This window comes from Aptenodytes forsteri, unplaced genomic scaffold, assembly GCF_000699145.1.
Source record: "Aptenodytes forsteri isolate BGI_AS27 unplaced genomic scaffold, ASM69914v1 Scaffold249, whole genome shotgun sequence".
NCBI classification, from domain to species: domain Eukaryota; kingdom Metazoa; phylum Chordata; class Aves; order Sphenisciformes; family Spheniscidae; genus Aptenodytes; species Aptenodytes forsteri.
Window position 1 is genome coordinate 814,022 of NW_008796188.1, and position 14,215 is coordinate 828,236.

General features: G+C 47.4%; 1 protein-coding gene across 1 annotated transcript in view; it reads right to left on the reverse strand.

Moving 5' to 3' along the window:
• Positions 1 to 3,468: 3,468 nt before the first annotated feature.
• The window catches only part of PSMD11 (proteasome 26S subunit, non-ATPase 11), an 18,638-nt gene continuing 7,891 nt past the window's right edge, over positions 3,469 to 14,215 (reverse strand). The window contains exons 3-13 of the mRNA XM_019474285.1: positions 12,877 to 12,948; positions 12,457 to 12,514; positions 10,359 to 10,553; positions 9,728 to 9,872; positions 9,409 to 9,469; positions 7,717 to 7,779; positions 6,656 to 6,781; positions 6,060 to 6,095; positions 4,825 to 4,876; positions 3,868 to 4,010; positions 3,469 to 3,735 (exon numbers count right to left, since the gene is read on the reverse strand). Coding sequence (XP_019329830.1) covers positions 3,868 to 4,010; positions 4,825 to 4,876; positions 6,060 to 6,095; positions 6,656 to 6,781; positions 7,717 to 7,779; positions 9,409 to 9,469; positions 9,728 to 9,872; positions 10,359 to 10,553; positions 12,457 to 12,514; positions 12,877 to 12,948 — 951 coding nt within the window. The 3' untranslated portion in view covers positions 3,469 to 3,735. The remainder of the gene's footprint in view (positions 3,736 to 3,867; positions 4,011 to 4,824; positions 4,877 to 6,059; positions 6,096 to 6,655; positions 6,782 to 7,716; positions 7,780 to 9,408; positions 9,470 to 9,727; positions 9,873 to 10,358; positions 10,554 to 12,456; positions 12,515 to 12,876; positions 12,949 to 14,215) is intronic.

The following is a 14,215-nucleotide window of genomic DNA, read 5'->3' on the forward strand; positions in this document are numbered from 1 at the left end:
CGCGGGGGCGGCGGCGGAGGCTGCTGGGCTCCATCCACGGTGGCCGGAGCGGTCCCCGGGTGTCGCCCCCTCCCCCAGGGGATGCTGCTGGCGATAAAACAGGGAAAAGTCTCCGACGACTTTGGCCAACGACTTAAACCGAGCTCATTCGTACTCCTCCGTGCGCGAAAGCCACCGCTGCCCCGGACCCGCGGCTGCCCCGTCCCCTTCCCACGACACCGAAGTCTTCAAAACCCCCAAAGGTCTCCCGTTTCACCCAGACACAACCGCACCCTCCCAGCGCCTGGGGACCGAGACCTGCCCCGCAAGCGGGGGGGGACACTGGAAAAGGCTGTCCCCAAAACTGCTGTCCCGAGGCAGGGCCACGCGGGCGCTTTGGCAGGGTGGCCTGGGACGAGCCCGCCCCGCACTTGGGGTTTAAAGCACACGGCAGGTAAAGAAAATCTCACTCCGGGGCAAAGCTCTGCTGAAGCTGCTGCTTCCAACAGGGCTGGTGCCGCGCACGGCCGGGTGCTCGCGGCCGCGCAGGTTCGGGCTGCAGATGTGCAGTAAAAACCAGGGGGAGATTCTCTGATCCATCTTTTTCCCCCCTCCCACGCTAGGGCAGCGGGTTTCTCAGCAGCTTGCGCTGTGAAGCCGATGCTCAGCAGCGGGACGCAGCAGTTTGAAACACGGAGCAGGGCTTGAAAAACCCGCCTGTCCCCCCGTGCCCCGATCCGGGTTCAAGGGCAGCTCTCGGAGGCAGCTCCGGACTGACCCCGTGCTACCGACGCTGCGAGGACAGACCTGTCCCAAAGCACCCAAAAACCCGCGTGTCCTTCGAAGTGCGTCCAACCCAGTGGGGGAGCGGGTTTTTTTAAGGGTGGTCGAAAGGTCTCCTCTTCGTACATCCTCTTTACAAACAGCTTTTAGAGGCTTTTCTGCGTAATGATCCGAAAGGGACCGTGCGCATCCAGCCCCAGTGGCACTGCTGCTGCTGAGAAATCCCTCGGTCCATTAAAAATATTACACAGACCCAAGCAGCATGAAACTCACCTTTGTGCGAAAGCCTGTTTTTTAAGTTAAGCCTTTTGAAGTTTAAGCCAAAAAGGTTTAACACCAAGCCCTACCATTTGAGCTTTTTTGGCCTCAATTTTAATACTCTTGGAGGTGGAAGGCAGGCGCTCAGACGCCTCGGAAAATCCCGGCTTTCCACAGGCGGTTTGAATGACTAACGTGCAATTAAACCTCCTTGGCCCCGCGCAAGGCAGCCCAGCCACCTCCGAGCCAGCGGCACTGCGGCCCTGCTACATCGTCCTCGCTCCCAATCGGGTCTCCTCAGCCTCCGGCACAGGGGTTTGTCTGCTCCCCCCCATTGTCACCTGCTGGGTCAGGACCGATTCTGTCCCCTTTGAGGGACGACAGCCAGAGCTGGACACCATTCCCGACGAGGACACGCAGGGCTTCGCGGCCATCCCCACCTCAGCGCCTTGCGTGCGACCGTGACCGCTGCACACCCGGGCTGCAGCTCTGCTCCCGTGACTGAGTTTCCCCTCGTTCACCTACGAGTAGCAACTTAAATCAGCAAATCATGTCCACGGCCAAGCATCCCCAGGGAAAATGCCGCTTAAGTGGCATTATGGCGAACTGGCCAGAGCTGCTTTTGGGAAAGATCTTACGAGCTATTTATAGTTCAAAAAAAACCTATTAAGAAAACTAGAAATGCACTTCCCCTGCAGTCCAAGCCATGCGTAAGAGCAGGAGTTAAGCCCTTCACATTTTTCTGCCTGAGGCCAGGCTTCTTTCCAAAAGACCTGCACCACCTCGACCAGGTGGCGTCCGAGGTGCGTGAATTTCAGCCGTGGAAATCACAGATGTTGTATCAGTTCAATTACACCCTAAAAACCCCCTCCAGCCTCAAGAGGAAGCTATGCCCGGTGTTGCTGTACACAACGTGAGACCCTCCAATACAGGATCAGAGCATTTTCAAGAAAGGCTAGAGGTGCAAGAGGCCAGATGTAATTCATTTTTCATCGTAACAACAACAACAACGGTAATAACAACTTCATTGGGTACAACTCAAACTTGCTGTGCCAGGAGCAGGTCACAATCCATAAATCTGTAGTGATGCCACTTAAAACACGGTCCCTCACACTCCGTGTCTCGGAAATGTCATCACCAACGATGCTTTCGTGAGCTCCGGCCAGGCGTGCAGCTTGCGTTGCAATCCACCCTTCCCTAAGCGAAGAGAGAAACTGCACCAAACGTGCCCGTTATCTGCCTCGGCAGCTGAAGACAGGAGACAGATCTTTGAAAAAAAAATTATTTTATTGGAACTCATCTGAACATCAGATATACCTGGTGTTGGTTAGCAAGAACCGTTTGTACATTTGATATTGATGGTGCCAAAACCCAAACAGCGACTGACTGGATGAGATGGAAAGTTAAAAATAAAATAAAATAAAATGTCGGAGAGGTTAAAATGCGAACAGAAAGCAGAAAAAAATCAGCCAGTCTAAGATTCAGTGTGAAGGCAAAATATTTCCTGATAAAACAGAATCCTTTTACAAAATATAAATTTCGTAAGAAAAACGTGGAGAGGGAAAGAGAGGCAGAGGGGAAAGGAAAAATAAAGATTAGCAGGACAGAGATGCAGAAGCTTACACTGCCCAAATGGCATTAAAACCTAGCTAGTAACCTCACCATAAAATGAAACATGCTGGAATACACCGTGCTCCACCCCCCACACATATGACTTTGGAACAGTAACGAGGAAGCTCCCCAGCGAGCGCTGCACTAGGTTATTCCAGAAGGGCCAAGCTGTCTCACATCGGATGTTGAAAAAAGAAAAAGAAAAAAAAGGAAACACTAACGCAGCAGAGGTAAATAACGACAGTCTGATCGGCGCCCGGGGCAGCGGCTCGCCTCCCCGCCGGATGAGGTTTGGCTCCCGCAGGGAGGCGAGGACTGGGGGAACGCCTGCTCACCTGTTCTTCCTACCAATGCAGGTGGGGGGGAGGGATAAAACATTTAAAATCTAGTCTATTTTAAAACAATAGCATGCAATACAGGCCTCCAGGGGAAACCTGCGCTGTTCCCTTTATTAGAAACTGGCCTAATGGTCTAGACAGTGGCTGCAGCCCTCTCGAGGTTTTTGGCTGCGCAGGGCGGGTCCGGGCTAGCGCAGCACAATGACAATTCTGAAGCAGGTTCCTCGGGTGCGAAAGCCTTCAGGAAAATCATTGTGGAGCTGCTTTCGAGGGGATCCGAGGCCTTTAAGATTTGAAAATAAACCAGCAGTCTGTACATTTTGGGGTTTTTTTTGGTTCAGTACAAATGGAATAAACTCGGCTGCTTATACACCGTCAGTAAGTCTCAGATTTCAGAGCAGAGGGAGGGATGAAACAAACTTGTTTTGGGCACCTATTGGTAACAAAACTTTGTCCCTGCTTAACTCTCTGCCATCCCTCAGGAAGTGGAAAGCACATGTTTAGGTAGTGTAAGCCTTTTTCCTTTTATTTAGAATACCCTCTTTGTTTAAACAATATTCCCCCCCCAGATACAAAGTTCGGCCAGTAAAGATTACATGGAAACTGGAACACGCATCGTATGGAATACAAGATGCACTGGATGAGGAAGTTTAAAAACTTTCCGAGCGAAAAGTAGAACAAAGAAAAAAAAGTCTCCTAACATTTTCCCAAAGGTTTCACTCTCCTGTCACACACACTCTCCAAATGACAGCTAGCAAATTCAACTCTGCAAAAAGAAAACAGAGCCACGTCAATCGAGAGGAGAGAAAACAAGCCTCAAGGACACAAACCGCACCTTGGCCTGGGAGGAGCGATAGGTCCGGAGCAGCTGCGACCTCCGGCTCCTGCCTCCACTCACCTATGTTAGCTTCTTGGCTTTGTTGTAGAGCGAATCCACTACTTTACTCATATTCTGAATAGTCTCGAGGGCAGCTTCGTAAGTTTTGTCTACGGGGGGTTCGTCGAAGATGATCAGGACTCCCTCGCCTTGGTCAAGGATGCCTGCGGACACAAAGCTGCGGTTACCAGTGTAACGCTCGACAGATCACATCTTCCAGACAGCAGGAATTTAGGGATCTACCCAGCAAACGGCCGGTCAGCTGCGCTGGGTTTGGAAGGGGCTCGTGTGTTGTACTGGACTGGCTGGCTGATTTTTGTCTGGACTGCATTAGCAGTAGCTTACCCAGAAAAAAAAAAAAACCACGTCCTGGGGAGGGGCCCGAGAAGACATCCAGGAGATGCTTATGCACATTCCCTAACGGCTACCTTCCTCCTCCAGGCCCCTGTGCCCAGCAGGATGGCTCAGCACAACACTGGAGCAAGGCAAAAAAAAAAAAAAGCCATTTCATAATTAAACTATTTCCAGGTGCCAGATGGGCACCGCAGCTGGGTTCTGTAATTTCTGAGCTATTCTCTAACCAGTATGTCTCAGCCATTCATCTTGCTCAGCTAGCTCAAGAGGGCCTTCTAAATTGGCAGTAGGGTCTCGCAACTGTCCTCGGATGCAGCCGCAGCGAGTAAGGGCTTAAATGTGGTTTCTGATTTGTGAGAAATTAAGCCTTGAGCTTAATGAAGGCAGATGGAGGGAGCAATAGGAACAGGCTTCATGACAACAGAGTAACAAATAAACCCACTGCTCACTGCTCTCCCCACAGTGCCTGTTAACCTGCGCGTCTGCCACCTGAAGCAGGATGTCTAAGGAGGACGCTCGAGGCTCGAAGGTGCGGTGATAAAGGGGGGTCTACCCACAGCTTGCCGACACACGACCTGGCCTTGGGCAGCAAAGCGGTCAAGACTGAAGGATGCAGAGACTCACCATGAAATTTCTTGTCCAAGATCATCTGTGACAGTTTCCTTTCTACCTCAGCCTGAAATTGAAGCAGAAAAATTAAAAGTCTCCCGGAACTATATAAAGAAATGTGAATTTTACTACTCCACACTCAACAGCCCTGGCGGGATATAAGCACTGCTTAACAGCAGCTATTTTATCACTGAACACGATGTCAGGACAGATCTCTCCTTGCACGCTGCTTTGATACTACCATACGCTTTAGATGACATCGGAAATTAAGCAGTAGCTTTTAATGAGGAGAGTACCAGGATGCCTTGCCCTCTCGTTCCACAGAAGGCGGTGTACCTGTCATTCCATACAGGCATTACTCATTAGGGGATCTGGAGCACTCTAGCTTGGTTCAGCAAATATTTAATCAAGTGTTGGCCAAGCTTCATTTAAGCCACTCAGTAGGGAGCTGACCTCCTGCCCAGTGCCAGGCAGGGCCCCGCAGGAGTCAGCTCCTCTTCTGCTCTTTGGACAGAGGACACACAGCTGCAGTTAAGAAACAACTGCAGTCCAGCTTTTACTCAAACTAGTAAGTATATGTTAAACACCAAGGGCTAGACTAGAAAAAGACTGCACGGATAGGAAAGGAGGATAGATGATGCAACGACCACGAAGGCCGAGCTCAGGACACTTCCAAACCTCCGGCCTTAATAGCAACACAGGACAAAAGCACTTCAGGATGCAACTGGCTGGGACTACAGTGGATTCTCCTAAAACTTAATCTGGTTGGGATTATCTGTAAAGCAGTTATTGCAGTAGTCAGCGTGACACGTGCATCCCTAATGAAACTTCAGTCAAAGTGATTAGCTAGATCCTGTATCTTACGGGTCTAAGAAAGATTCCTCTGGGCACGCTCACAAGGATTAAATGCAGGTCAACGGGGAAGACTGAGCTGGTCACGACGTGAGCTGCTACTACAGCAGAGGAAAATCTGTTTCCAATAAAAAGCAAGTGCTAACACAGGGAGTAAAACCCATGGGAAAGAAGGCGATGTTACAGCAAAGTCTTAGTGCAGAGGAAGCCTGTCCGATGGCTCCTGGAAACTGTCTGTGTTAAAGTTAAGATCCCAAGAGCGACATTTGCCTGTAAATGCTGTGGAGCTGACCTGTCAGGTTTAATAGCCTACATTTATTTCCCAGTGGCAAATGCCATTTGACCTCAATTCCTTTGCCCTCTTAAGACGTGCCACTGATTTCTAGTGATGTTCTTACCTTTGAGAGCTTGATGAGGCTGGATATGTGTTCAATCTATAAGAGAGACCAAGAGTTAAGTAAATCTTTAGCTGTACTTCTGACACGCAACATGGAGGTGCGGGGCTCTTCCAAGGAAGAGCTCAAGGGCCTGTAAACGCTCTGGCCTAAAAACCTCCAATGGCTTTCTCTGCTTTGCAGCTTCATGTCCTTGAGATTTCATATCCAATTTTAACTGAAGATGGACTAGACACCTAAAGCCATTTCACTCTGAAACATGAAGTAACATTTCTTCTCCAAGATTATTGCAGCTTTACCCACACCCTGTCAGAGCCCTTAAAAGCCAAACACTGTTACCTTCAGCGTTAAAAGCACGTCCACCTTTCAGTGTGCGTAAGTGAAACAGGTGGAAAGGGCAATGACTCTGGAACGTGGTTTTCCAAAGTTCCCCTCAGCCCCCTCCTTATCATTTTTCAGCTGAACACGATGAACCCTGAGCTCTGGAAGTGCTGAGCGGCTCCAAGTAGGGAGTACTTTGTATGGGAACAAGTCCCTCGCCCACCAACAGCAGGGGACAGAGGTACCAGCATGTCGGTGTGCTTGCTGGAAACATTTACCTGTACTCTGGAGAAGGGTTCGATGACTCTGATCAGATTCTGTTCCAATAAGTTATCATAGAGCTTAGCCAAGTGAGTGTTTATGATGGGGTCGTCCCTGAGCTCCACCTTATAGTCTGTCAGAGCCTGTGGAAGACACGGTGGGAACAAATAATTCAGGTGGCAACAGGTCTCCTGTCCTCAAGGCCCTCTGAGTATGAAGTAGTCTTCCCTCCCTGCCCAGCAAAGTATCAGTGGTTAATCCAATCCCGTAACTCAGCGAAAAGGCCAGGGGAGGTCATGACAGCCTACAGCCTTTCAAGCACCGTGCAGCAAGCATCTTTCATCTTTACACTGCTGGAGCTTAGCAAGCCAGAATCTCTGGCTTACACTCAGGAGACAGCATGACAGGATTGTTCCCTGACACGAGAGCCCTCTCTGTTATCTCTGTGGTGCTCTTGCTGAAGCCAGGAAAAACATTAGGAAGATATACATCCCAGTGAACAGCGCCAAAAGTACAGGAAACTGCTTCTGAGTTCGCTCTCCAAAAAAAGGGAAAAAAACTATAGTTTCAAGCAAGCTATTACTCCCCACGCTCCAAAAACCAAACCAATTGACTACTGTGGGGTATTTGCTTGATGCACTGTTGCTTCCTATGAATGTGTTTATGGTTTCCTGCCGTGGGATGTAGCAGCTCCTACAACTTTCCAAAACTGGTATTTCCAAATGTTTTGTCCAGCCAGGCCCCATTTTTTATCTGTCTCCTGACTCACCTTTTCAAAATCAGCCAGCGATCGGTTCTTACTGGCCTGTGCCACACATTTTAGTGCTTCTGTCTGCAGAGAAAGGAAACGAGAGTAGGTTATTTTTCTGGATTCTCCTCTCAGTGCTATTATGCCAACTGCTCCAAAAACCAAACCAGTTGACTACTGTGGGGTATTTGCTTGATGCACTGTTGCTTCCTATGAATGTGTTTATGGTTTCCTGCTGTGGGATGTAGCAGCTCCTACAACTTTCCAAAACTGGCATTTCCAAATGTTTTGTCCAGCCAGGCCCCATTTTTTATCTGTCTCCTGACTCACCTTTTCAAAATCAGCCAGCGATCGGTTCTTACTGGCCTGTGCCACACATTTTAGTGCTTCTGTCTGCAGAGAAAGGAAACGAGAGTAGGTTATTTTTCTGGATTCTCCTCTCAGTGCTATTATGCCAACTGTGCAGTATACTGAAAACATGCTTAAGCAGCAAAGCGGGAATGTTCCTTTTGCCACAAAGCCACGTCAGTGTTACTTCCACACAGGCAGAGTAAGAACAGCTGCTAGTAAGGAGAACACGCAGAACAGCTGCAGGACACAGCATGAAATCAGCTTCATAGAAACAAAGAACTCAAGTTTTGCGAGGTTTGAGAATACCAGCTGCAGTTCCTATCAGGTTTCAGGTTGGGAGCAAGTTTGATACAATTTTTAAGGAAAGTGCACATTTTGGTACTTGCTTAATGAACGTGGCCATTTTCAGCCCTTAAGCTGTATTTCTGCCCTTCGGCATGCCACACTGCCTCTGCTGAGCAACAGAAGCACGGCAGAAGTCCTACAGATACCCTATCACGGACAGCATCAGAAAACGTTTCTTGTCTACCCCGCAGCTGCTGAAACAAAGCAGGAGACTCAGCCACAACCAAACTACCATATTTACACCAAACAGAATAGTAACACCACTAGAAGAACAGTTTCCACGTGGTGAGAGGCACAAGTGCACGAGACAAGCAGGACAGCCCGGCAGCTGTGGTGCACAAGGCTCAGGCTTCTGCCACCATCTCTCCCACCGAGCTGTCCCCGAGGCTGCCCACTTTCTCTCTGCTCCCTAAGCTCAGATTCCACAGCTGCTCAGGAGGACAGTGCAGGGAACAGCTGAGAGATCCTCCATGGTAGACTGCCCTCTTGCTCTGAAAAGGAGCCTCCAACCCAGCTGTCACTCAGGGGAAGGGGATGAAGCAGGACCAGGGCTGCCCTTCGTGATCCAGCAGGGATAATGCAGGGAAATTCCCACTTGAGACTCTTTTCTACGCACATATCCTCACTGACCTCCTCTACTAAATAGCTTCCCCAACCCTCTGTGAGGTGGGCGAGTATTAGCTGCTGCGTCAAAGTAAATAGCTGGCTGACCAAAGCCACCGAGGACATCAGTGTGTAAGCCTGGCTCAGACCCTGGCACGCTTGGCTTTTGGCCCTGTACTTTGTATAAGCATCCCTGGATTTAATACGGGGGTGGCGTTCACAGACTGGCAGCTTAATATGTTAGAATAAACAGTTGATTTAACAACTCCCCAGCTGCTTGGCTCCCACCTTGCAGTCATCTAGGTCTCAAGCTGCTCAGCTACACTGCCATGAATGGATTTTCAGGACTTGCTACACCACCAGTAAAAACAACGAATAACTCGGATTTAAATACATCAGATCTGTGGCTGCCGAGCAGTTGATGAGGGTTGAGACATGAGTACCTTATGGCATTAGGCATTTAGTAGATCATGAAGAGAGCAGGGAGGAGAAAAACAGAGAAAATGAAGCGAGCAGGCCAGGTTCTCAGGTGGTCAAAATCGCTGTATTCCCTTTGACTGACTTATGGTAATTACTTATGGTAATTTAATCAGTTCTGGATCTCGTTCAGGACACTCAAAAGTGAAGAGTATTTTGGGATGAAAAGACCAAAGTATGTGATAAGAACAACACCACAATATTCTCAGAGGTAATACGAAGATAGAAAGGATTAAGTTTCTATACCTGTCTTCCTGCATACCGCAGAGCAAGCTTTCCACTCACTAATGCTTGCACATCTTCTGGGCTAGAGAGGGGAGGGAAGGGAAGAGAGCACTTATTGAACAACATCGTCAACTTAAATCTAAGTGTGCCTCAAAAATTCCCAATTGATAGCAAATTACTACAATTCAAACAACATTGTATCAGAAGCATTGATTAAGTCATAAATAAAGACAAACAGCAAAGCTTGTCTGCTTGAGTTCTTTCATTAGAGTCTTATAAAGGAAGAGCCTTTCCCATTTAAATGTAGGAAGTGGTCTTCGCAGAACCATTTGTCACGTACATGTTCAGCATGATTTTGCACAGCAACATGTATTTCAGTGCAGTGATGGCTTTTGGGTTGTCAATTGAATCGTATCCCTCAAACGCCTCGTAAAAATATGAATAGGCTGTTTTCCAGTCCTTCTCTTCTGCTGCATGGATAATACCTGTTGAGAGGAATAAACAGGCAAGCATCAGAGTTAATTGTGAATGTGACTGGAAGAGGACAGAACAATTTGGTTGCCCTTCACATGGTACTTCAGTAAAGGGAATCCTTTCTTTCTAGCAGAAGAACATCCATGCCCTCTCTGAAGGGGACATGTTAAGAAACACAAGTTCGGGGCACTTCAGGTAAGTGCCTGCAAATTAGGTCAGGAATGTTACAGTTACACTAACATGGTGTAATGCTGTAGTGCCTAGGGAGGTTACGGACACTCCACCACTGGAGGTTTTCAAAAATAGGCTGAAAAAAACATGTGTCAGGAACAATGTAATTATAGCTGATCCTGCCTTGAGGCAGCTGGGCAGACTGGTAGGTATCTTGAGGTCCCACCTAGCATCATTTTCTATGATTCACTCAGGAAAGAACAAATATCAGTCAACTGATGCATCATGATGAGTCCTAGACCTTCCCCTCTCCTGAAGAGCTTTACCTGACTGCATGTCTAACGCTGCTTGCAGCTTAGGTGGACAGTAGATTGCGTTGGCTGTAGTCCGTGCAGAGGTTAAGGCTGCTCTTGCTTTTGGCAGATTGCTCAGGGCATGGTAAGTCTTACTTTCTAACAGCTGCACTTCCACCAGCAATGCCTTGTCGTCCATCTTTTTCAATTCCCGAAGAAGCTGGGAGCCTAGCAGCGGGGAAGAACAAGAACCTTTGTAACCTGCTCTGCATCTGCTGTCAACGACTTCACAAACCAAGCCTTTCCAGATGACACCCTTCTTCCCCCACAGCAGTACTGGCTTTGAGGAAGGGAGGCTAGGCTTACACAACCTGTTCTTCCAAGAAGGAAGAAAGGAAAGGAAATAATAGTAGGTCAGTGTCGGTCCACAGTTGGAGAAGAATGAACCAGTTCTATATTAGAGGTGGAAGAGGGCAGTGAGAATACTTGGGTACGTGGACTGCATCTCTGCCACCTCATCATGGGCAGCAGACACTCAGCAGAAAGTCAAGGATGGGTTGTGCAGTTCAGATGGTCACTCTGGTGCCCCTTCCCCAGATGACAGCATGATTTACCAGTCGCATTCAGAGCTCCAAGCAAACCTGACGTACTGCCCATTCCTGCATCGTTCCCCTAGGGTGAGACCTGAGGATTTTCAAGCAACTCCTGAGAATATGGGATGAGGAAGGAATGTTTTAAGCACAAGACATCCACAGATCAAATTTAGGAGGTAGGAACGGACAGCCTAAGAAATGCCTAGATAAACTGTCACATTAAAGCCTTGTGAGGACAGAAAGAGCCAGCCTTAGAGGAAACTCTTCCCCTTCTTTCCCCCCCGCTACCAACTAAAGAGCTAACTTAGGGCAAGCAGAGACGAGAACCTCATCCTCACTTGATGTGCTTAGAAGCTGAAAACCACAGCTGAAACTGCATAACTAGGTGGAAGAGAACGGCCTCTCCCTAGAAACATCCCATAGAGACTCTCTGCTTGCACCTACTCCCCACTGTAGGTGACATAACCATGTCTTGGCCAGCCACACAGAAATGCTAGCGCACAACGCTGACATCTGAATAGAGCTTTCAGAGAGGCTGTCCTATAGGTACAGGCCTTCACAACTCCCTAAGCTGTACCACCATCATTAATTAACTTAATTAAGCAAAGCTTTGGAGTGTGGACTCTCAGGTTTAAACTGATCAGTTCATTACATATCCGTATGCAAACTAATTTTAACTTGATACTGAATTCCATGTATCAGAGCACTTAACATAACTTGATATTCTGATCAGATACAAGTCACCCAGGCGACTCTGGACATGACACATGCTCTTGCCACCACACTGTTTGAGAAGTTATGGGTCCCTGGTGAGGCATCACCACTGCCCGGGTGAGCACTTCTGTCCGTGTCAGCGCAGTCATCCCTCAGCCCGGCTCATACCCACGCGCTGAGCTGGCAGAGCAGCCTGTACAAATACCCTTTAGCCAGCTTAAACCTCATCTTACATTACTGCAGTCATTTGCAAAACGAGCATTTGTAAAGCACCGAAGGGAGCTGGGCCGTGTAAGATGACCTGCTTTACTCTGCTTTGTAGCAGAGTGGGAGAGTTCACATGGTTAATTACCATATCTCAGGTGGTGCAGACGCAAGTTCTTAAAGCCTTTACACTACTTCACAAGAGCTTGTCTAATTACATCCTTAGAGGTTTGCCGCTTTCTGGCATTGATACTGCTTTTATTGAGGCTGTATTTGAGCAAACTGAAGAAAGCCGTTTTTTCCCTTGAACCTCTCTGACCACAGCAGTATACTACTTATGTTCCAGCAGGAGCCAAACCTGATGGCCTTCAACTGGATACAGCTCTTCTTTGCCTCCAAAATTATTTTAAATGAACAAATGGTGAGGACAAAGAGATCCCTTAAAGCTTTTATCACCAAGCTATAGTAAAAGATGGCAGATGTGGTACAGCACCTAGAAATTAATGCCCAAGTCCTACAAAACTTATCAAAGAACATGACGTAGTCGATCATTTCCCTTGTCAGCCTCAAGACTAATTTCAAAGCAGAGAACTACTACCACCACCTAGTGGGAGACTTACCTAGCTGCAGTGCTTCTTGGTACCTCTTGGTATCGAAGTACAGAGAGACCAGCCTCGCCTGGAGAACAGAAAAGGAACTGCTGTGAGGAAAGCCAGAGAAAGGTAGTACAGATTTATTTTGTAAAATGAAACTTTATATTCTTATCTGCACAGACTTCACTAAATTAGTTTGCATTCATTACACCATACGGTCCAATTCTGCAAGATCTACCATTTGAAAGATTGGCTAGATCTAAACACAACGGGTGAAATCCTGCCTATTCGAGGAGAGACACTAACTTTAGTGTAATTGTTATCACCCGTCCATTACACGTGGACAAAAGTCTGGACAACACACTACAACACTCTACTTTTATAGCTATTAAATCTGATAAAGGGAAGACGCTATTACACAGGTTTGGGATCCGCAATGTAACGTACCTCCAGAGCCTGGCGTAGGAAAGTCCTCTTCTCTGATTTGGCCCATTCAATACACTCTAAACACAGGTCAACCTTAAAGGGAGCAGAAAGAAATTTGTAAAGCCTTCTGCTGCCCCTCTTTAAAACAGCAGTATGGTTCAATCATTTCCTACAAAGCAACAAAAATACAACAAAGCCTGAATCTCCACGATGTAGTTTAAGAACATAAGTCATTCCTGTCTGAACAGCAGCATTGCTAAACATCAACTTAGCTTTACTTTAAAATGAGCCTGGAGATTAGCTAGCAGCCTTCATCATTAGTGCCTACCCCAAATCTGTCTGAACGACACCTTTAACATTACCAGGGTAAAGCGTAGGTCACCATTGATGAGAACTGCAGCTCAACAGTGGAAGGTTAAGCGACTTCTCTTCAACAAGGACTCACTGGTAACCACACACTTTAGCCTCAGGCTGCATCATGTTGACATCAGAGTTTACACTCACAGAAGCGTCCCACAAAATGATATGGAACAGCTAAATTGTGCTACATATTTTCATATTCTATTTGCTAGATTAACTTCCTGCACTTTGTAACAACGTTCACAGTACTATAGTACAGCATTACATGTATTGCAAGAGGAAGTAAAGTTCAGAAGGCAAACTAAGGTTTAGTTTAAGCTTTAGCCGTCACCAAAAATCCCCAACAGACCACCTTCTTTGATTGCTTTTCTAATGCATTTGGTTTCCAATAACTTTTTCTGACCACCAGGGACAATCCTCCCACACTGGAATATGAAAATAAAGATTCGGTTTCCAAAGTTTCACCAGTAAAAATTACTGCTGAAATCCTAATAGCGTTTCTTGAACAGCTGTGACTTTGTCTGAAATAAAAACATCTGGGTACATGAGAACTGATTCTGCCTTAGGGCAAGGGATGAACCAAAAGACTCTGAGGTCCTTTCCAGCGTGTTTTGCACCATTTCATTCGGCCATAGAGAAAAATGTATTTTCAATTGCTCTAGAAAGAAAGGAAAATGAAGTGCATGTGTTTTAGGGCCTAAATATAGAGTCATAGAATCATTTAGGTTGGAAAAGACCTCTAAGATCACCAAGTCCAACCGTTAATCTAGCACTGCCAAGTCCACCACTACACCATGTCCCTAAGCACCAAGTCCATAAATCTTTTCAATACCTCCAGGCACGGTGACCCCACCACTTCCCTGGGCAGCCTGCTCCAGTGCTTGAGAAGCCTTTTGGTGAAGAAATTTTTCCTAATATCCAATCTAAACCTCCCCTGGCACAACTTGAGGCCATTTCCTCTGGTCCTATCGCAGTTACTTGGGAGAAGAGACCGACACCC